The sequence below is a fragment of the Ranitomeya variabilis genome, chromosome 5 (assembly GCF_051348905.1).
Source record: "Ranitomeya variabilis isolate aRanVar5 chromosome 5, aRanVar5.hap1, whole genome shotgun sequence".
NCBI lineage: Eukaryota > Metazoa > Chordata > Amphibia > Anura > Dendrobatidae > Ranitomeya > Ranitomeya variabilis.
In genome coordinates, this window is record NC_135236.1 from 473,381,982 (window position 1) to 473,400,417 (window position 18,436).

Below are 18,436 nucleotides of genomic sequence, written 5' to 3' on the forward strand. Positions count from 1 at the left end.
TTTTTAATTTATTCATGTGGTATATCTGCATGGTGGACTAAGTGGTTAGCACTGCAGTGGAGTCCTGGGTTCAACTCCCATGAAGCACAACATCTGCAAGGAGTTTGTATGTTCTCCCCGTGTTTGCATGGGTTTCCTCCTTGTACTTCAGTTTCCTCCCACATTCCAAAGTCATACTGATAGGGAATTTAGATTGTGAGCCCCAATGGGGACAGCAATGATATTGTATGCAAACTGTTAAGCGCTGCGGAATATGTTAGCGCTATATACAAATAAAAAAAGAAAATAAAAAGATATTATATATACAGTATATATATATTCTCGTTAAAACTTTACAATGAATTAAAGATGAAGAGAAACGTGCAAAGCCTGACTTACTTTGAACATACATCAGCCAATCACCAGCCAATCTAAAATGAGCAAGGTGAAATAAAAGTGATACACGCTGTAGTTAATCCTCAGCACTCTGAGATATGGTAGTGTTGTAGCTGTTTTATATGAGATTTACTGCATAATCTACGTGTCCCATTGAGCTGTAAATTGCACAAGTAGCCTTCCTGTTGATTCCAAACAACCATTGGCACCACAGGTTTCCATTCTTCATTTTGACCAGATATGTTCTAGACATATTTCAAATCATGTTATCATGTTATTTGCTTCATAAATAAAACTTGTCATATAAAATGTAATGAATGTCAGAAATGGAAAAAAAAGTATTGTATGGGAACTCTTTCCAGAAATCCAGCCCCATCAATTACAGGTTGCATGGACAAGCTAGTTTCCACATTCAAAGGGTAGGTATTTTATAAGGGGTTATTCATGTTAGAATAGAGTGTAGTAACTTTATAGTCGCAGTAGAATGGCATGGAATCCTGACATCTTTTAGAGACAAGGTCAAGTAGTTTTTTTAATGATCCACATATACACTCCTCAACATTGATATTGTAACACCAAGTTGAAAAAGCCATGGAATTCTGGAAATCATAGGATGTTAACGGTATGCAAATAGTGAAAAAATGGAAACAAAATTTAAAAAAACGCTTGATTTATTCACTATTGAGTATGTGAATCACATATATCTAGTACATCTGTGACATCATTAGTCGGAAATTGCAAAGGGAGTTGCCAGAAGCGGATCTTGATTATTTCTGAGCCCAAGTGCATTCAGAGTGGCTGAACATTCCTCCGGCAGCCATTAATATCTATTGATAGCATGGCAAGGCATATAAGTGCATGTAATTCTGCAAGTGGTGCTCATATATTAATAATATAAATCAAGATCTTTTAAAAATGTTGTTACATTTTTTCATCATTTCCATATTTTTAACATGCCTATTGACCCTGTGATTTTCCTTTTTGGTGCTGCAATATCAATGTTGAAGAGTGTGTTTCAAAGACTATTGAACTCGGTGATAATGACATAGGAAATAACAGCCCTATAACTTTATCTCTAATATAATAAGGACATTTATCATAATAATAAATCTCTACTTACACAACTTACTAGTATGAAATTGTTGACTGTATACTTTTAGTGTTAGCCAATTTCCCAGAATGGCGGAAATCATTTTATTATTTAGTATATATAAAAAAAAATAATTATTCATTAAGGCTGTGTGCACACGTTGCAGATTTTTTGTTTTTTCCGCATTATTTTCGCTATGAAAACGCAAAAAAACGCATACATTATGCATCCCATCATTTAGAATGCATTCCACAATTTTTGTGCACATGATGCGTTTTTTTCCATGAAAAAAACGCATCGCGGTAAAAAACGCAGCATGTTCATTAATTTTGCGGATTTTTTGCGGATTTCTCACTATATTATTGCATTGGGAACCTCTGGAAAAATCGGCAAAAAACGCACCAAAAATGCGGTAAAAACGCGCAAAAAACGCATGCGGATTTCTTGCAGAAAATGTCCAGTTTTGCTCAGGAACTTTCTGCAAGAAATCCTGAACGTGTGCACATAGCCTAAGGGTAAGGTGGATTTTAAGACATGAAAAACTAAACAAAACAACAAGGAATCACAGCTACCTACTAAATCACATATGTAAGGCAAGGCCCTACTTGGTCTTTTCACTTGAGGAGATAATCACATTGGGTCTTTGTTTGTCTGCTGTGCTTCCTTGTGTAAATCATATATATTCTGAATTCAATTACACAAATCATATTGTGACTTTGTGACATGGGTGAAATGCTTTATTATTTGTCCATGTATTCAGTACAAATTTTAAAAAGCACATATTATAATCATGGATTAGTTATAGTTCCGAGGCTTTAAAGGGTTATTCCCAATAAGCAAGTGGTCCCTTATACGTCAAATACCAGGAACTGAACATGGGAACTCAGAAGAACGTGGGCTATGGTGTCCCATCCAGATTTGAGCAGAGGTGTGCATGTGAGAGGATTGTGCTGCAGAGCCTTGTTCTTGAGGTCGGAGGTGTGCATGTGCGAGGACTGTGCTGCAGAGCCTTGTTCTTGAGGTCGGAGGTGTGCATGTGCGAGGACTGTGCTGCAGAGCCTTGTTCTTGAGGTCGGAGGTGTGCATGTGCGAGGACTGTGCTGCAGAGCCTTGTTCTTGAGGTCGGAGGTGTGCATGTGCGAGGACTGTGCTGCAGAGCCTGGTTCTCGAAATTTCAGAGCTCTAAACTCAGGATTGCCTAGGCTACCAGTGGTCCTGTGATCAGCAAGTTATCCCCTATCTTATAGACCAGAGACAATTTTATTTTTTTGGGAATAGCTTTTAATAAATTTATGAAACTTTAGCATTGTCATTATTGAACTTAAAACTGTCCAAATAGAGAAAATATTTGGCATCTGGACATTGAATTAATGTGCACGTGTTTGCTCTCATTTTTTTCTTAGACATGAACTTTTAGAAGAGGCCAGAAGGAAAGGGCTACCATTTGCACAGTGGGATGGGCCAACTGTGGTATCTTGGCTTGAGGTAAATCAGGCCACACTCTAAATACTGCTTTATGCTATGAAAATAGCTTGTACACTTTTTTTAATTATAGTAAATGTTATCATTGCACTCAGGTTATGTCTCCTACAAGATGATATTTGTGAATCAATTGTAAGAAACTGAATCTGTTGGCAAGTGATTGGCTCCCAAGTCAGCTCTGCTAAATTTTGGAACTATTATTAAGTCATATTTGTCCCATAGAAGGATACCCTGGTTCTCCAGTGGGCCACTTCAGCAGTCGTCGTCCAGAAGAATATATTATTTCACTCAGGGTCAGATCTTGGCTAGATCACTACAGTTTAAAATGTATTGGCACTTTTAGAATCCATTTGAAATGTTGTAGAGGCATTTCTGAAGTTGTGATCAATGTGGGTCTGGGGGCTAAGTCCGAGGCTGATCACTAAAATAAATTGCCGAGCTCAGAGCTGCTCTTCTTCAATACTGAAGACAGGCTCAAACACTTTCCATTGGGAAGACCTAGTGCTCAGCTGAATGCTTCAGCCTTTCGGGGACCCTTCCACGATCCCAAACATTATTAACCTGCGAATATGGGGTTAATCTGCAGTTTAACAGCATTCTGAAGCCCTGATGCCTCCGCATTGGAGGAGGAAATTAACTGCATTCCTCCCAGCAGCCTCCATCTTTCAGTCATAGAAACGCAGCCGGTGCACCTTCTTTTACCATTCAGTACGGTACTGAGCGGTGACTAAATCTGTGGTAGCCATGCCTCTAAGACTGAAAGCCCAAGTCTGCTGGGAGGAATAAAGTTAATGTCTTTCCGGCAACCTGGCTTTCTGTGCAATGGTCCATGGCTTTTGACCACTATTAGCCCGCAGATTAATCCCTTATCTGCATGTTAATAGTGTTTGGGGACATGCAGGTTCCCTTTAACATTTTATTCAATTAATGGGGGAATTCAGCATGTGGACCACCACCAATAGAAACTTCTGCAATGTCTCTATAATATACAGTTAAGTCCATTTATATTTGGACAGAGACATTTTTCTAATTTTGGTTATAGACATTACCACAATGAATTTTAAAGGGAACCTGTCACCTGAATTTGGCGGGCCCTTTTTTCAGTCCGATGGGCGGTGTTTTCGGGTCTTTTATTCACCCCTTCTTTTCCCGCTGGCCGCAATATTGTCTTGAAGTTGATTCACTTTCCTCCGTAGAACACGCCTGCGCAAGGCAATCTTGCCTTGTGCACGCGCAGTATGCTTTGCCCAACTGCGGGCAAAGCCGAAAAGCATTAGTGCACATGCGCCGGCGCACTATGTCCCCGAAGTATATCGCTGTGTTCCGGGACAGGAAGGGGTGAATAAAAGACCCGAAAACACCGCCCATCGGACCCAAAAAAGGGCCCGCCAAATTCAGGTGACAGGTTCCCTTTAAATAAAACAATTCAGATGCAGTTGAAGTTCAGACTTTCAGCTTTTATTTGAGGGTATCCACATTAAAATTGGATGAAGGATTTAGGAGTTCCAGCTCCTTAACATGTGCCACCCTGTTTTTAAAGGGACCAAAAGTAATTGGACAGATTAAATAATTTTAAATAAAATGTTCATTTTTAGTACTTGGTTGAAAACCCTTCATTGGCAATTACTGCCTGAAGTCTTGAACTCATGGACATCACCAGACGCTGTGTTTCCTCCTTTTTGATGCTCTGCCAGGCCTTCACTGCGGTGGTTTTCAATTGCTGCTTGTTTGTGGGCCTTTCTGTCTGAAGTTTAGTCTTTAACAAGTGAAATGCATGCTCAATTGGGTTGAGATCAGGTGACTGACTTGGCCATTCAAGATTATTCCACTTCTTTGCTGTAATAAACTCCTGGGTTGCTTTGGCTTTTTATTTTGGGTCATTGTCCATCATAGTATGAAACGACGACCAATAATTTTGGCTGCATTTGGCTGGATCTGAGCACACAGTATGGCTCTGAATACCTCAGAATTCATTCGGCTGCTTCTGTCCCGTGTCACATCATCAATAAACACTAGTGACCCAGTGCCACTGGCAGCCATGCATGCCCAAGCCATCACACTGCCTCCGCCATGTTTTACAGATGATGTGGTATGCTTTGGATCATGAGCTGTACCACGCCTTCGCCATACTTTTCTCTTTCCATCATTCTGGTAGAGGTTGATCTTGGTTTCATCTGTCCAAAGAATGTTCTTCCAGAACTGTGCTGACTTTTTTAGATGTTCTTTAGCAAAGTCCAGTCTAGCCTTTTTATTCTTGATGCTCATGAGTGGCTGCACCGTGCAGTGAACCCTCTGTATTTACTTTCATGCAGTCTTCTCTTTATGGTAGATTTGGATATTGATACGCCGACCTCCTGGAGAGTGTTGTTCACTTGGTTGGCTGTTGTGAAGGGGTTTCTCTTCACCATGGAGATTATTCTGCGATCATCCACCACTGTTGTCTTCCGTGGGCGCCCAGGTCTTTTTGCATTGATGAGTTCACCAGTGCTTTCTTTCTTTCTCAGGATGTACCAAACTGTACATTTTGCCACTCCTAATATTGTAGCAATTTCTCGGATGTTTTTTTTCTGTTTTCACAGCTTAAGGATGGCTTGTTTCACCTGCATGGAGAGCTCCTTTGACCGAATGTTTTCTTCACAGGAAAACCTTCAAAATGCAAGCACCACACCTCAAATCAACTCCAGGCCTTTTATCTGCTTAATTGAGAATGACATAACGAAGGGATTCTGGACACCTGTCCATGAAATAGCCTTGGAGTCAATTGTCCAATTACTTTTGGTCCCTTTAAAAACAGGGTGGCACATGTTAAGGAGCTGAAACTCCTAAACCCTTCATCCAATTTTAATGTGGATACCCTCAAATGAAAGCTGAAAGTCTGAACTTCAACTGCATCTGAATTGTTTTGTTTAAAATTCATTGTGGTAATGTCTAGAACCAAAATTAGAAAAATGTTGCCTCTGTCCAAATATATATGGACCTAACTGTATCAAAAGTTTTTTCCCTTCCTTGAGTTGCACCTTATATTTCCATATATTGTCTGTATTAGTTGACTGATTTACATTTTCATATCTTGCCATGTTGCACATTGAAAAAAAATAGGTTAATACATAAATTAATATGTATATAACAATGTACCGTAAGTGGACATTTTTTTAGGCTCCTTTGACTTCTGCAGAAAATGGTAAAATAATATAACATTCAGCAAATATCCAACATGTGTACAAATACAACATTGTAAAGTTACTACATACTAGCTCCATGCTGATTATGTGGGAACAAAACATGCAATAAATAAGACCCCATAGACGGCCTTATTAAAGCAAACTTACATAAATAAGTGAATAGTTTGAGAAATGTTTAAGTCCCCTGACCTTAAAATGAACTTGCTGTACTTTAGAAAATGATCGGATTTTGAAAGAAAATGATATTATTTCAATGGTAAGTTTACTTTCTCCCTATTCTCCCAGTTATGGCTAGGAATGCCAGCCTGGTATGTTGCAGCTTGTCGTGCCAATGTTAAGAGTGGTGCCATTATGTCTGCATTGTCAGACACAGAAATCCAGAGAGAAATTGGGATCAGTAATCCCTTGCATCGTTTGAAACTACGCCTTGCTATACAGGAAATGGTGTCGCTTACAAGTCCATCAGCCCCTCCAACATCAAGAACCGTGAGTTTGTTAACTTTTTCTTTTTGTTACTTGATAAGTGTCCAACATACTTGGCAAAATGCAAAAAATTGTTATATGCTATGTGCAGCATTATAATAAATTTGGCACAATTTGTAATATTTTTGCAGATTTAAATTCATGAGCAGAAAATATGCATACAAATTTGCCAGCCTTTACATATAGTACTAAATGGATAAGCAGGTGTAAGTATGCGATGGCTGCAAAATAATCTTATACAGTATATGCAAACACTATGCACCAGAACTCTGTAAATATTATATACATGAGCTACATAAGTGAGATACTTTGTACACATTTGATCACATTATGTGAGCCCATCTGACAATGATAAAGGAACTGTTGTTTACATAGGACCTTAATCTACAGACTTTACTTTCTTTGTGCATAGGCCTCAAATACATTTTTGGTAAAAATAATTTGCTATACTATGTTCTAATTAAAAACAGCCTGGGAAGGAGGAGTGGATATGGTCTAGTCTTGGAAGTAGCCCTCTTCCCAATGCACAATGATGAGAAATATAGAAATCCGCTAGCGTTCCTTACAGTAGTAAATGAATACGCGGTGCAAATACACAGTGGCTACCATATAGGCATAAATATACAAACACCACTATGTAATAGCACTCTACAAACATTATATAGATGAATTCTACACACATAGAAATGTTAGGATCTTTGTTCACATTTGATCAAATTATGTCAGCCCATCTGCCAATGAAAGGTGACTTCAGTTTATATCTATAGACTCACCTATCTCTGTGTCTAAGGCCTCAAATGAATTGGAGAAGAATAGGATCTGCAATGATTGGTTTTAAGTAAAAACAGTCTAGGAAATATGGGTATATAGGGTGCAAGGCCTGGGTGTAGCTACTCCCCTAATGCACAATGTAAGAAATAGAGTTGGTGAGGACTACGTATTGTAGTAAAATTAATACACAGGCATAAGTATACTATGGCTGATATACAGTGGGTACGGAAAGTACGGAAATTTTTCACTTTTTGTTTCATTGCCGCCATTTGGTAAATTAAAAAAAGTTCATTTTTTTTCTCATTAATGTACATGCTGCACCCCATCTTGACTGAAAAAAAAACAGAAATGTAGAAATTTATGCATATTTATTAAAAAAGTAAAACTGAAATATCACATGGTCATAAGTATTCAGACCCTTTGCTCAGACACTCATATTTAAGTCACATGCTGTCCATTTCCTTGTGATTCTCCTTGAGATGGTTCTACTCCTTGATTGGAGTCCAGCTGTGTTTAATGAAACTGATGTCAGACCAAGTGAGAATCATGAGGTTAAAGGATCTCTGGCTTCTTGTCTCTGGCCAAGGAGCTCATAGACAGAATTGTGGCAAGGCACAGATCTGGCTAAGGTTACAAAAGAATTTCTGCAGTACTCAAGGTTCCTAAGAGCACAGTGGCCACCATAATCCTTAAATGGAAGATATTTGGGACCACTAGAAGTCTTCCTAGACCTGGCCATTCAGCCAAACTGAGCAATCGTGGGATAACAGCCTCGTGAGAGTGGTATAGAAGAACCCCAAGATCACTGTGGCCGAGCTCCAGAGATGCAGTAGGGAGATGGGAGAAAGTTCCACAAAGTCAACTATCACTGCAGCCCTCCACCAGTCGGGTCTTTATGGCAGAGTGACCCGACGGAAGCCTATCCTCAGTGCAAGACATATGAAAGCCCCATAGAGTTTGCTAAAAACACAGAAAGGACTTCCAGACTATGGGAAATAAGATTCTCTGGTCTGATGAGACAAAGATAGACATTTTTGGTGATAATTCTAAGTGGTATGTGTGGAGAAAACCAGACACTGCTCATCGCCTGCCCAATACAATCCCATCAGTGAAACATGAAGGTGGCAGCATCATGCTTTTGGGGGTGTTTTTTAGCTGCAGGGACAGGATGACTGGTTGTCATTGAAGGAAACATGAATGCGGCCAATTACAGAGAAATTCTGGATGAAAACCTCTTCCAGAGTGCTTTGGACCTCCGACTTGGCCGAAGGTTCACCTTCTAACAAGACACACACAGCTAAAATAACAAAGGAGTGGCTTCAGAACAACTCTGTGACCATTTTTGACTGGCCTAGTCAGAGCCCTGACCTAAACCCAATTGAGAATCTCTGGAGAGACCTGAAAATGCCTGTCCACCAACGTTCACCATCCAAACTGATGGAACTGGAGAGGATCTGCAAGGAAGTATGGAAGAGGATCCCAAAATCCAGGTGTGAAAAACTTATTTCATCATTCCCAAGAAGACTCATGGCTGTACTAGCTCTAAAGGGTGTTTCTACTCAATACTGAGCAAAGGGTACATTAATGAGAAAAAAAATGAACTTTTTTGAATTTACAAACTGGCAGCAATGAAACAAAGAGTGAAATATTAAAAGGGGTCTGAATACTTTCCTTACCCACTGTATATGCAACAGCACTCTGCAAATATTATGTACATCAATTCCGCTATTGCTACACACTAGAGATGGGCTGATTACAGATAGCAGGGCAGTGCTCCCTGGCCATTGACAGGAGCTGCCCGAATGACATTACTCTCCAGGATCCCAGGCTGTGCTTATGATTTGCCTGGCTGGTGCACCATCACCTATGGATCGCACATTTGACATCATGCCAGGACAACGAATCAAAAGTCATGCCTTGGGACCCGTAAGCTCAGGAAATTTGAGCAGCTCCTGTCCACAACCAGAGTGCACTGGCGTGGAACCAGGATGCACGTAGCTATTCCATCATCTCTACTGCTCTCATAAAATTTTGATGTTCTTTGTAGACATTTGATTAAATTATGTGAGCGCATCTGCCTATAATGGATTCATTTTTGCAGAGTGCTGTGGAATAGAGTTTGTATATCTTGAAAGAGTTGTCCAGTCTTCTGATAAACGTCTGCAGCCATTGTATGTGACTGCAGATTTTTTAATCCAGACAGTGTTCCATGTGCACAGTCAAGATTCACCGCTATTGCCAGTGAGAGAAGGCGGCCATGTGACTGTAACTATATGATTTTCAAACATCTGGCCACATTCTGACTAGATTTGCTTAGCTTCTCTCAATAGAAGTTAATTGAGAGAACTCGAGCACGTCTGGTCGGTATGTGACCTCATGTATACGAATTGCAATACCACACACTGTCAGGATACAGAAGTCTGAAATCATGTAGAGTAACTGCAGATTTTTGTCAGAATACTGGAAAACCCCTTTAAGTCAAGTTATTGTACATATACTTTGGCTGGTATGAGTCATGTCTCATTGATTGTAAATAGTTTTCCTTTCTAAGCTTTGATGGGAGCTTTGGGACACCTGTGACACTTTTATGTGTATTTGCTGATTGTGATGATATTACACTATTAACTTACAGTGGTGCTGACTTTCTTCTTTAATGCTGCTTACAAAATATGGATGTCACCACCTACTTTATGGGTCTCCTCATTAGCCATCTGGTAATGTATGGCTTACCCACGAAGAAATGGAAAATCTTGCAGCTCCTGCCAAAACGGTTGGTCAATACTTTTCATTTTTTTACTACTGAGCCATTTGGTGGTGATGATGTTAAATATAAAAGTATAGTATCTGACCCATTACACCTATATCATTTGTATACTCAGTAGTTTGGCTGGAATGCACATTTGTAATAACATCAGCTGTTGTGTATACACAGTAGCATATAAAAGTTTGGGCACCCCTGGTCAAAATTACTGTTATTGTGAACAGTTAACCAAGTTGAAGATGAAATGATCTCTAAAAGAATTAACATTAAATATTATACATTTTCTTTGTATTTTAAGCAAAAAATATACATGTATTGCCATTTTTTAAATTTTTAAAAAATTACTAAAGGGAAAATGGGCTCATGCAAAATTGGGCACCCTTGGAGATTTGTGTGCTCAGATAACTTAGGCCAAGGTTTCATACCTTAAATAGCCTTTTAGGGTTATGATTTGCTCACTATTGTTAGGAAAGACCAGGTGATACAAATTTCCCCACTTTATAAAAACCCAGCCTCCTGTAATCTTGTGCCAAAAACTGCATGGGTGCTTCTAAGTAGCTCCCTAGCATTTTGAAAATGAAAATGGTGGAGGCCCACATAGTATGAGAAGTCTATAAGAAGATAGCAAAGGATTTTCAAGTTGCCCTTTCCTCAGTTCAAAATGTAATTAAGAAATAATAGTTAACAGGAAAAGTGGAGGTCAAGGTAAAGTCTAGAAGACCAAGCAAAATTTCAGTGAGAGCTGCTGATAGGATTGCTAAAGAGGCTAATCAGAATCCCTGCTTGACTGCAAAAGATTTTCAGAACGATTTAGTAAACTCTGTAGTTGTGGTACATTGTTCTACTGTTCAGAGACACCTGCACAAATATGGCATTCATGGAAGATTCATAAGAAGAATACCTCTCCTGCATCCTCACCATAAAATTTAGCTTCAAAAATATGCAGAAGAACATCTAAACAAGCCTGATGCATTTTGGAAACGAGTCCTGTGGACCAATGAGGTTAAAATAGAGCTCTTTGGCCACAATTATCAAAGGAATGTGTGGAGAAAAAAGGGCACAATTTCAAGGAAAGAACATCTGGCCAACCATTAAGCATGGGGGTGGATCAATCATGGTTTGGTGTTGTGTTGCAGCCAATGGCTCGGGGAACATTTCACAGGTAGAGGGAAGAATGGATTCAATTAAATTTTACCAAATTCTTGATGCAAACATAACACCAGCTGTAAAAAAAGCTGAAGTTGAAAAGAGGATGGCTTCTACAAATGGATAATGATCCTAAACCCAAGTCAAAATCAACAATAGACTACCTCAAATGGCGCAAGCTGAAGGTTTTACAATGGCCCTCACAGGCCACTAATCTGAACATCATTTAAAATTTGTGGCTAGATCTCAAAATAGCAGTGCATGCAGGACGACCCAGGAATCTCACAGAACTGGAAGAATTGTCAAAGGAAGAATGAATGACTGTCCCTCAAACAAAAAATGAAAGACTCTTGGCTGGCTACAAAACGTGTTTACAATCTTTGGTACTTGTAAAAGGGGATGCTACTAAATACTATCCATGCAAGATGCCCAAACTTTTGGATTGGCCCATTTTCCTTTTTTAATTTTTAAAATGGAAAAAATGACAATTTTTTTGCCTAAAATACAAAGGAAATGTGTCATCTTTAACTTTAGCCCTCTTAGAGATCATTTGAACTTCAGCTTGCTTAACTGTTCACAATAAGAGTAATTTTGACTAGGGGTGCCCAAACTTTTACATGCCACTGTATAATAGTATCACAAATAGCATATAAAACATATTTATAATTAAAAAATGTATATATCAATATAGTGCCAGACCTGTTATGATCCTAGTGGCAAGGATCGCAAGTAGGACTAGCTAAGTAACTAAACCGACTACAAACTCTGGGGAAGTGGTAACTGAATTGACCGCAACCTGATCCTATCCGCAAACAACTATAGGCAGCCGTGGAACGTTACCTGAAAATCCTAGACGTCTCTTCACGGCCTGAGAAACTGACTATTCCTAGAGGGAACGAAAGTCCTCACTTGCCTCAGTGAAATGACCCCAAAGATATAGAATAGCCCCCCACAAATATTAACGGTGAGTTAAGGGGAAAGCACAAACGCAGAGATGAAATTAGATTTAGCAAATGAGGCCCGCTAACACTAGAAAGCAGAAAATAGAAAGGGAACTGTGCGGTCAATTAAAAACCCTATTCAAAATATCCACGCAGAGATCGCTCGAGCCCCCGCACCAACTAACGGTGCGGGGGAAGCAACTCTGTACCCCAGAGCAAACCAGCAGAAGAAATCACATATTAGCAAGCTGGACTAAACTCATCATACACAGAAATCATATTGCAGACTGATGAGCAAAAAATAATTAAACAGAACTTAGCTTCTCCTGAAGAGACTGAAACCGAAGATAATCAGGAGTAATCAGAATAGCACTGAGTACATTGACAGCCGGCAACAAGTGGAAGTGAAACAGAGCTAAATAGGAAACTCCCAAGTGAATAACGAGGCAGCTGATCAGCCACAGACCCGCAGGATAACAAACAAAGCCACCAGGGGGAGCCCAAAACAAAAGTCACACAATACCACCTGTGACCACAAGAGGGAGCCTGAAAACAGAGTTCACAACACAGACCATTTAGTTCTAGCTATAGTGGTCTCAGAGTGAGGTTCACCTCTAACCAAGTGCAAACTTGGACACTTATTAAAGGGTTGTTTTTGCCTCAGACCATCTCCTTTACTGATGTCTTACTAAGATATGTGGACATCATTGAGGTGAGGGTAAGTCAGGGAGGTTTGGATGTCTAGGGGGGTGAGTGGAAGAAACCTCGTTAGTAGGATCTGCTACAGCTCTGGAGGATTTGGTGGGATTATGTTATAACCAACTCATTTGAATGTCCGCCTTGTAATAATAATAATAATAATAATAAATAATAATCTTTATATAGCGCCAACATATTCCACAGCGCTTTACAGCTTAACAGTTTCAAACACAACAGTCATAAGTAACAACGTTAGCAATACAATAATTAAAGCAAAATAAGACGACCCTGCTCGTGAGAGCTTACAATCTACAATGAGGTGGGGGAGATACAAAGTACAGGTGTGTAATTACAATGATGTATTTACAATGATGGTCCAGCCATCTTCAGGGGGTGGGGGATAGATGGAGATAGTGAATGCGCTACACACACACAAACATAAAATGACTTTGATTAGTGAACATGATAGGCCGCTCTGAACAAATGTGTTTTGAGGGAGTGCCTAAAACCATGCAAATTGTGGATGGTCCTAATATCTTGGGGAAGAGCATTCCAGAGGATTGGCGCAGCACGGGAGAAGTCTTGGAGTCGGGAGTGGGAGGTACGGATTAGTGCAAAAGTTAGTCGAAAGTCGTTTGGAGAGCGCAGTGGTCGGTTAGGCCGATAGACAGAAATGAGGGAGGAGATGTAAGGGGTGCTGCACTGTGGAGAGCTTTATGGGTGAGAACAACTACTTTGAATTGTATCCTGTAATGAATAGGCAGCCAGTGTAACGACTGGCGAAGAGCGGACACGTCCGAGTAATGATTAGCTAGATGGACGACCCTGGCAGCTGCATTAAGGATAGACTGGAGAGGGGAAATTCGAGTACGGGGGAAGGCAAATTAGTAGAGCATTGCAGTAGTCCAGGCGGGAGTGGATCAAGGCGACAGTGAGAGTCTTTGTTGTTTCCATGGTGAGAAAAGGACGGATTCTAGAGATGTTCTTTAGCTGTAAGCGGCACAAGCGGGCAAGAGATTGTATATGGGATGTGAAGGAGAGATTGGAGTCAAACATAACACCCAGACAGCGCGCCTGCTGCTGGGGTGTTATGGTGCCACCCACGGAGAGGGAAATGTCAGGTTTAGGGAGGTTAGTAGATGGCGGGAGCAGAAGAAGTTCAGTTTTGGAGAGGTTGAGTTTCAGATAGAGATCGTACATGATGTTGGAGACTGCGGACAGACAGTCACTGGCGTTCTGTAGTACAGCGAGTGTAAGGTCAGGGGATGATGTGTATAGTTGTGTGTCATCAGCATAAAGATGGTACTGAAAGCCAAATCTGCTGATGGTCTGTCCAATTGGGGCTGTGTAGAGGGAGAAGAGAAGGGGGCCAAGGACTGAGCCCTGAGGTACCCCGACAGTGAGAGGAAGAGGGGATGAAGTGGAGCCAGAGAACAGAACACTGAAGGGACGGTCAGAAAGATAGGAGAACCAGGAGAGAGCAGTGTCCTTAATGCCTAGTGACTGGAGCCTAGAGAGTAGGAGAGGGTGGTCAACAGTGTCGAAAGCTGCAGAAAGGTCGAGAAGAATGAGCAGAGAGTGGTCACCGTTACATTTTGCTGTCAGAAGGTCATTGGTCACCTTGATGAGTGCCCTTTCTGTCGAATGTAGGGGGCGGAAACCAGACTGTGAAGGGTCTAGGAGGGAATGAGTGGAGAGGTAACAGGTAAGGCGGGAGTAGATCAGGCGCTCCAAGAGTTTAGAGATGAAGGGGAGATTGGAGACTGGTCTGTAGTTGTTTGTGCAGGATGGGTGGAGGGCGGGTTTTTTTAGTAATGGAGTAATGATAGAGTGTTTGAAGAAGGAGGGGAAAATGCCAGAGGAGAGGGAGAGATTAAAGATTGTAGTTAGGTGAGTTGTGATGACTGGAGGAGATGTAAGGGAATGGGGTTGGTAGTGCATGTAGTCGGACGAGAAAAAGAGAGGAGCCTGGAGACTTCTTCTGTGATGGGATCGAATGTGGAGAGTGAGCCAGGGGAAATGCAGGGAGGGATGGGAGTTGCTGCGCTTGGTGTCTGGGAGCGGATTTCCTGATGGATGATATCTATTTTCTCTATAAAGTGGGAGGCCAGGTCATCAGCACAAATGTCTGTGATAGGGGCTTGTGCTTTTGGCCTGAGGAGGGAGTGAAAGGTGTCAAAAGTTTCTTGGGGTTGTTGGATAGTGAGGAGATCAGAGTGGTGAAGTAGGTCTGTTTGGCGAGGTGAAGGGCAGAGTTATAGGTTTTTAACATAAATTTGAAGTGTATGAAGTCTTCTGGTGTGCGAGATTTCCTCCATAAGCGTTCAGCACTTCTAGAGCATCGCTGGAGAAATCGGGTTTGCGATGTGAGCCAGGGCTGTTTTACTCTGTGCTTGAAGGTTCTGAGGGTGAGGGTCGCTACTTGGTCCAGGGTGCTTCTAAGAGTGTCATTGTAGTGATTTACAGCCAGATCAGGACAGGAAAAAGAGGAGATTGGGGACAATGATGAGTGTAGGGAGTCTGAAAGTGTGTGAGGGTTGATAGCATGTAGATTTCTGAATGTGTGGTAGGTAGGAGGGTGCTGGGGTGGGCGAGGAATTGTGAGTGTGAAGTAGAGAATGTTGTGGTCAGAGAGGGGAAGCGGTGAGTTATCTAGGTAGGAGATTGAACAGAGCCGGACGAAGACCAGGTTAAGGGTGTTACCGTCTTTGTGTGTTTCAGAGGTTGAGAGCTGCGAGAGGCCTAGGGAAGTGGTTAGTGATAGAAGCTGGGATGCAGATGTAGAAGTGGGGATGTTTATGGGGATGTTGAAGTCACTCAGGATAAGGTTTGGGAGTTCTGAGGACATGAAGTGCGGCAGCCAGGCAGAGAAATCAGAGAAATGGTCCAGGAAGTATGTGGGTGAGCCTGGAGGCCGGTATGACTGCTACTCTGAGGGAGAGGGGATGAAAGAGCCTGATGGTGTGGACCTCAAAAGAAGGGAATGAGAGTGATGGAGCTGGGGGGATGACCTGGAAAGTGAATTGTGGGGACAGGAGTGTGCCGACACCATGTCTGTTTGTGGGTCTCTGGGAATGTGAGAATTGTAAGCCACCATGGGAAATGGCAGCAGGAGAGACAGTGTCGGAATCCTGAATCCAGGTTTCCGTGAGGGCCAACAGATTAAGAGAAATTTTCAGAAAGTAATTGTGTACGAAAGGAAGCTTGTTACATACAGACCATGGATTCCAAAGGGCACAATTAAAAGAAAGAGATGAAGGAGTGCAAATAATATTAGTAAGATTATTAAGGTTTCTATGTGAGGTAGGGTAGGGGTTGAGGTTGGGGGATGGTGGACCAGTGTTGGGGAAGATGTCCCCTGAAATCAGTAGGAGTAGAAAGATAAAGAACAAGTACTGTAGTTTTTGGAATTGTATGAAGTTTTTTTGTGCAGTGTGTTTGGGCAAGATGGGCTGAGGTTTTTCAGGAAGGTGAGAAGTGCATGGGAGCTGTACATGGGAGAGGGAAGGAGTGAAGAGCTGATATATATGAGTCGTGATGGAGGGGGTATTGGGTGGTGAATGTGGATTGCAAAGGAACATAGGAGGATAGGAATAAAGCACATGGATAGAAGGGAGAGCATAGTGTGGGTTACCTGACTCCTGCCCTGACTAACTGCCATGGAATAACTGCTGTATCGTGACGCTTATCTTCGTGATGCAGGAGACAGCAAGTTGAGGGAATTTTTACCATTAGAGTCTATTGCAGCAGATGAGAGAGCAATCAGAGGTGGGAAGTTGTACCATTTGAATATATTGCAGGAGACAGCAAGCAGAGGGAATTTTTACCTGTGTGAAGAGAGATCGATGTTAGTTCTGTGCCATGGAATAACTGCTGTATTGTGACGCTTATCTTCGTGATGCTTTGCTTCGGGATGCTTGCGTGGACCCTCACATGCGTGCACCCCAAAGGATGTTTCTAAATTTATAGTCCAGAATGCTGGGTCAGAAGAGATGGATTGTAGGCACTGGTTGGGGATAATTTGGCAGCTGGGGCCAGCACATCAGGGGGTGATTAAATGATCAAACACATTGTGGCTGGCAACATCTATATGCTATAACACCTTCCACCGGATAATATCTAGAGTGACCACAGTCATGGGTATACATCAAACAGTGAGTAAAACGTACAATGCAATCAAACAGTGAGTAAAACGTACAATGCAACAAATGAATCATTAAGCAGGCACATTAAAATATGTTGCTAGATGGTAGAGTGGCAAATGGCAGACAGCAAGCAGAGGGAATTTTTATCATTAGAGTCTATTGCAGCAGATGAGACAGCAATCAGAGGTGGGAAGTTGTACCATTTGAATATATTGCAGGAGACAGCAAGCAGAGGGAATTTTTACCTGTGTGAAGAGAGAAGATGGATGTTAGTTCTGTGCCATGGAATAACTGCTGTATCGTGACGCTTATCTTCATGATGATTTTCTTCGGGATGCTTGCTTGCACCCCCACATGTACTTGCGTGCACCCCCACATATACTATATTGTTTATTCTGCAGTAAAGACTGCAGGGAAAATGTGTAGACACAATCGGGTGTTAGGGTACCGTCACACAGTGCCATTTTCATCGCTACGACGGCACGATCCGTGACGTTGCAGCGTCGTATGATTATCGCTCCAGCGTCGTAGACTGCGGTCACACTTTGCAATCACGGCGCTGGAGCGATGCCGAAGTCCCCGGGTAACCAGGGTAAACATCGGGTTGCTAAGCGCAGGGCCGCGCTTAGTAACCCAATGTTTACCCTGGTTACCAGCGTAAACGTAAAAAAACCAAACAGTACATACTCACATTCCGGTGTCTGTCCCCGGCGTTCTGCTTCTCTCCACTGTGTAAGCGCCATAGCTGGAAAGCACAGCGGTGACGTCACCGCTGTGCTCGCTTTCCGGCCGGCAGGCGCTCACAGTGCAGAGAAGCTGAGACGCCGGAGGACAGACACCAGAATGTGAGTATGTACTGTTTGTTTTTTTTACGTTTACGCTGGTAACCAGGGTAAACATCGGGTTACTAAGCGCGGCCCTGCGCTTAGTTACCCGATGTTTACCCTGGTTACAAGCGAACACATCGCTGGATCGGTGTCACACACAACGATCCAGCGATGTCAGCGGGTGATCAAGCGATGAAAGAAAGTTCCAAACGATCTGCTACGACGTACGATTCTCAGCAGGGTCCCTGATCGCTGCTGCGTGTCAGACACTGCGATATCGTAACGATATCGCTAGAACGTCACAAATCGTACCGTCGTGGCGATCAAAATGGCACTGTGTGACGGTACCCTTAGAGAACAGCAAATCAGCACTCATCCTTTCCTCACAAGCTGCCCCACCCTTCCCCTGCCAATCCCTTATTTGCATGTAACAGTAATTAAATACACTTAGTAAATGTTGCATTTTGTAAATATGTGCAAGATTTACTTAATTTACATTACTACTAGTCTTTAAACTAACAAATTAATTTTTTT

The 18,436-nt window shown here is 41.8% G+C and overlaps 1 protein-coding gene across 11 annotated transcripts in view; it reads left to right on the top strand.

Moving 5' to 3' along the window:
- Positions 1-18,436, top strand: part of PPFIA2 (PPFI scaffold protein A2) — a 580,573-nt gene that overhangs the window by 538,925 nt on the left and 23,212 nt on the right. For all 11 annotated transcript variants that reach the window (XM_077265481.1, XM_077265479.1, XM_077265480.1 and 8 more), the window contains 3 exons: positions 2,869-2,950; positions 6,415-6,615; positions 10,091-10,153. In XM_077265481.1, coding sequence (XP_077121596.1) covers positions 2,869-2,950; positions 6,415-6,615; positions 10,091-10,153 — 346 coding nt within the window. The remainder of the gene's footprint in view (positions 1-2,868; positions 2,951-6,414; positions 6,616-10,090; positions 10,154-18,436) is intronic.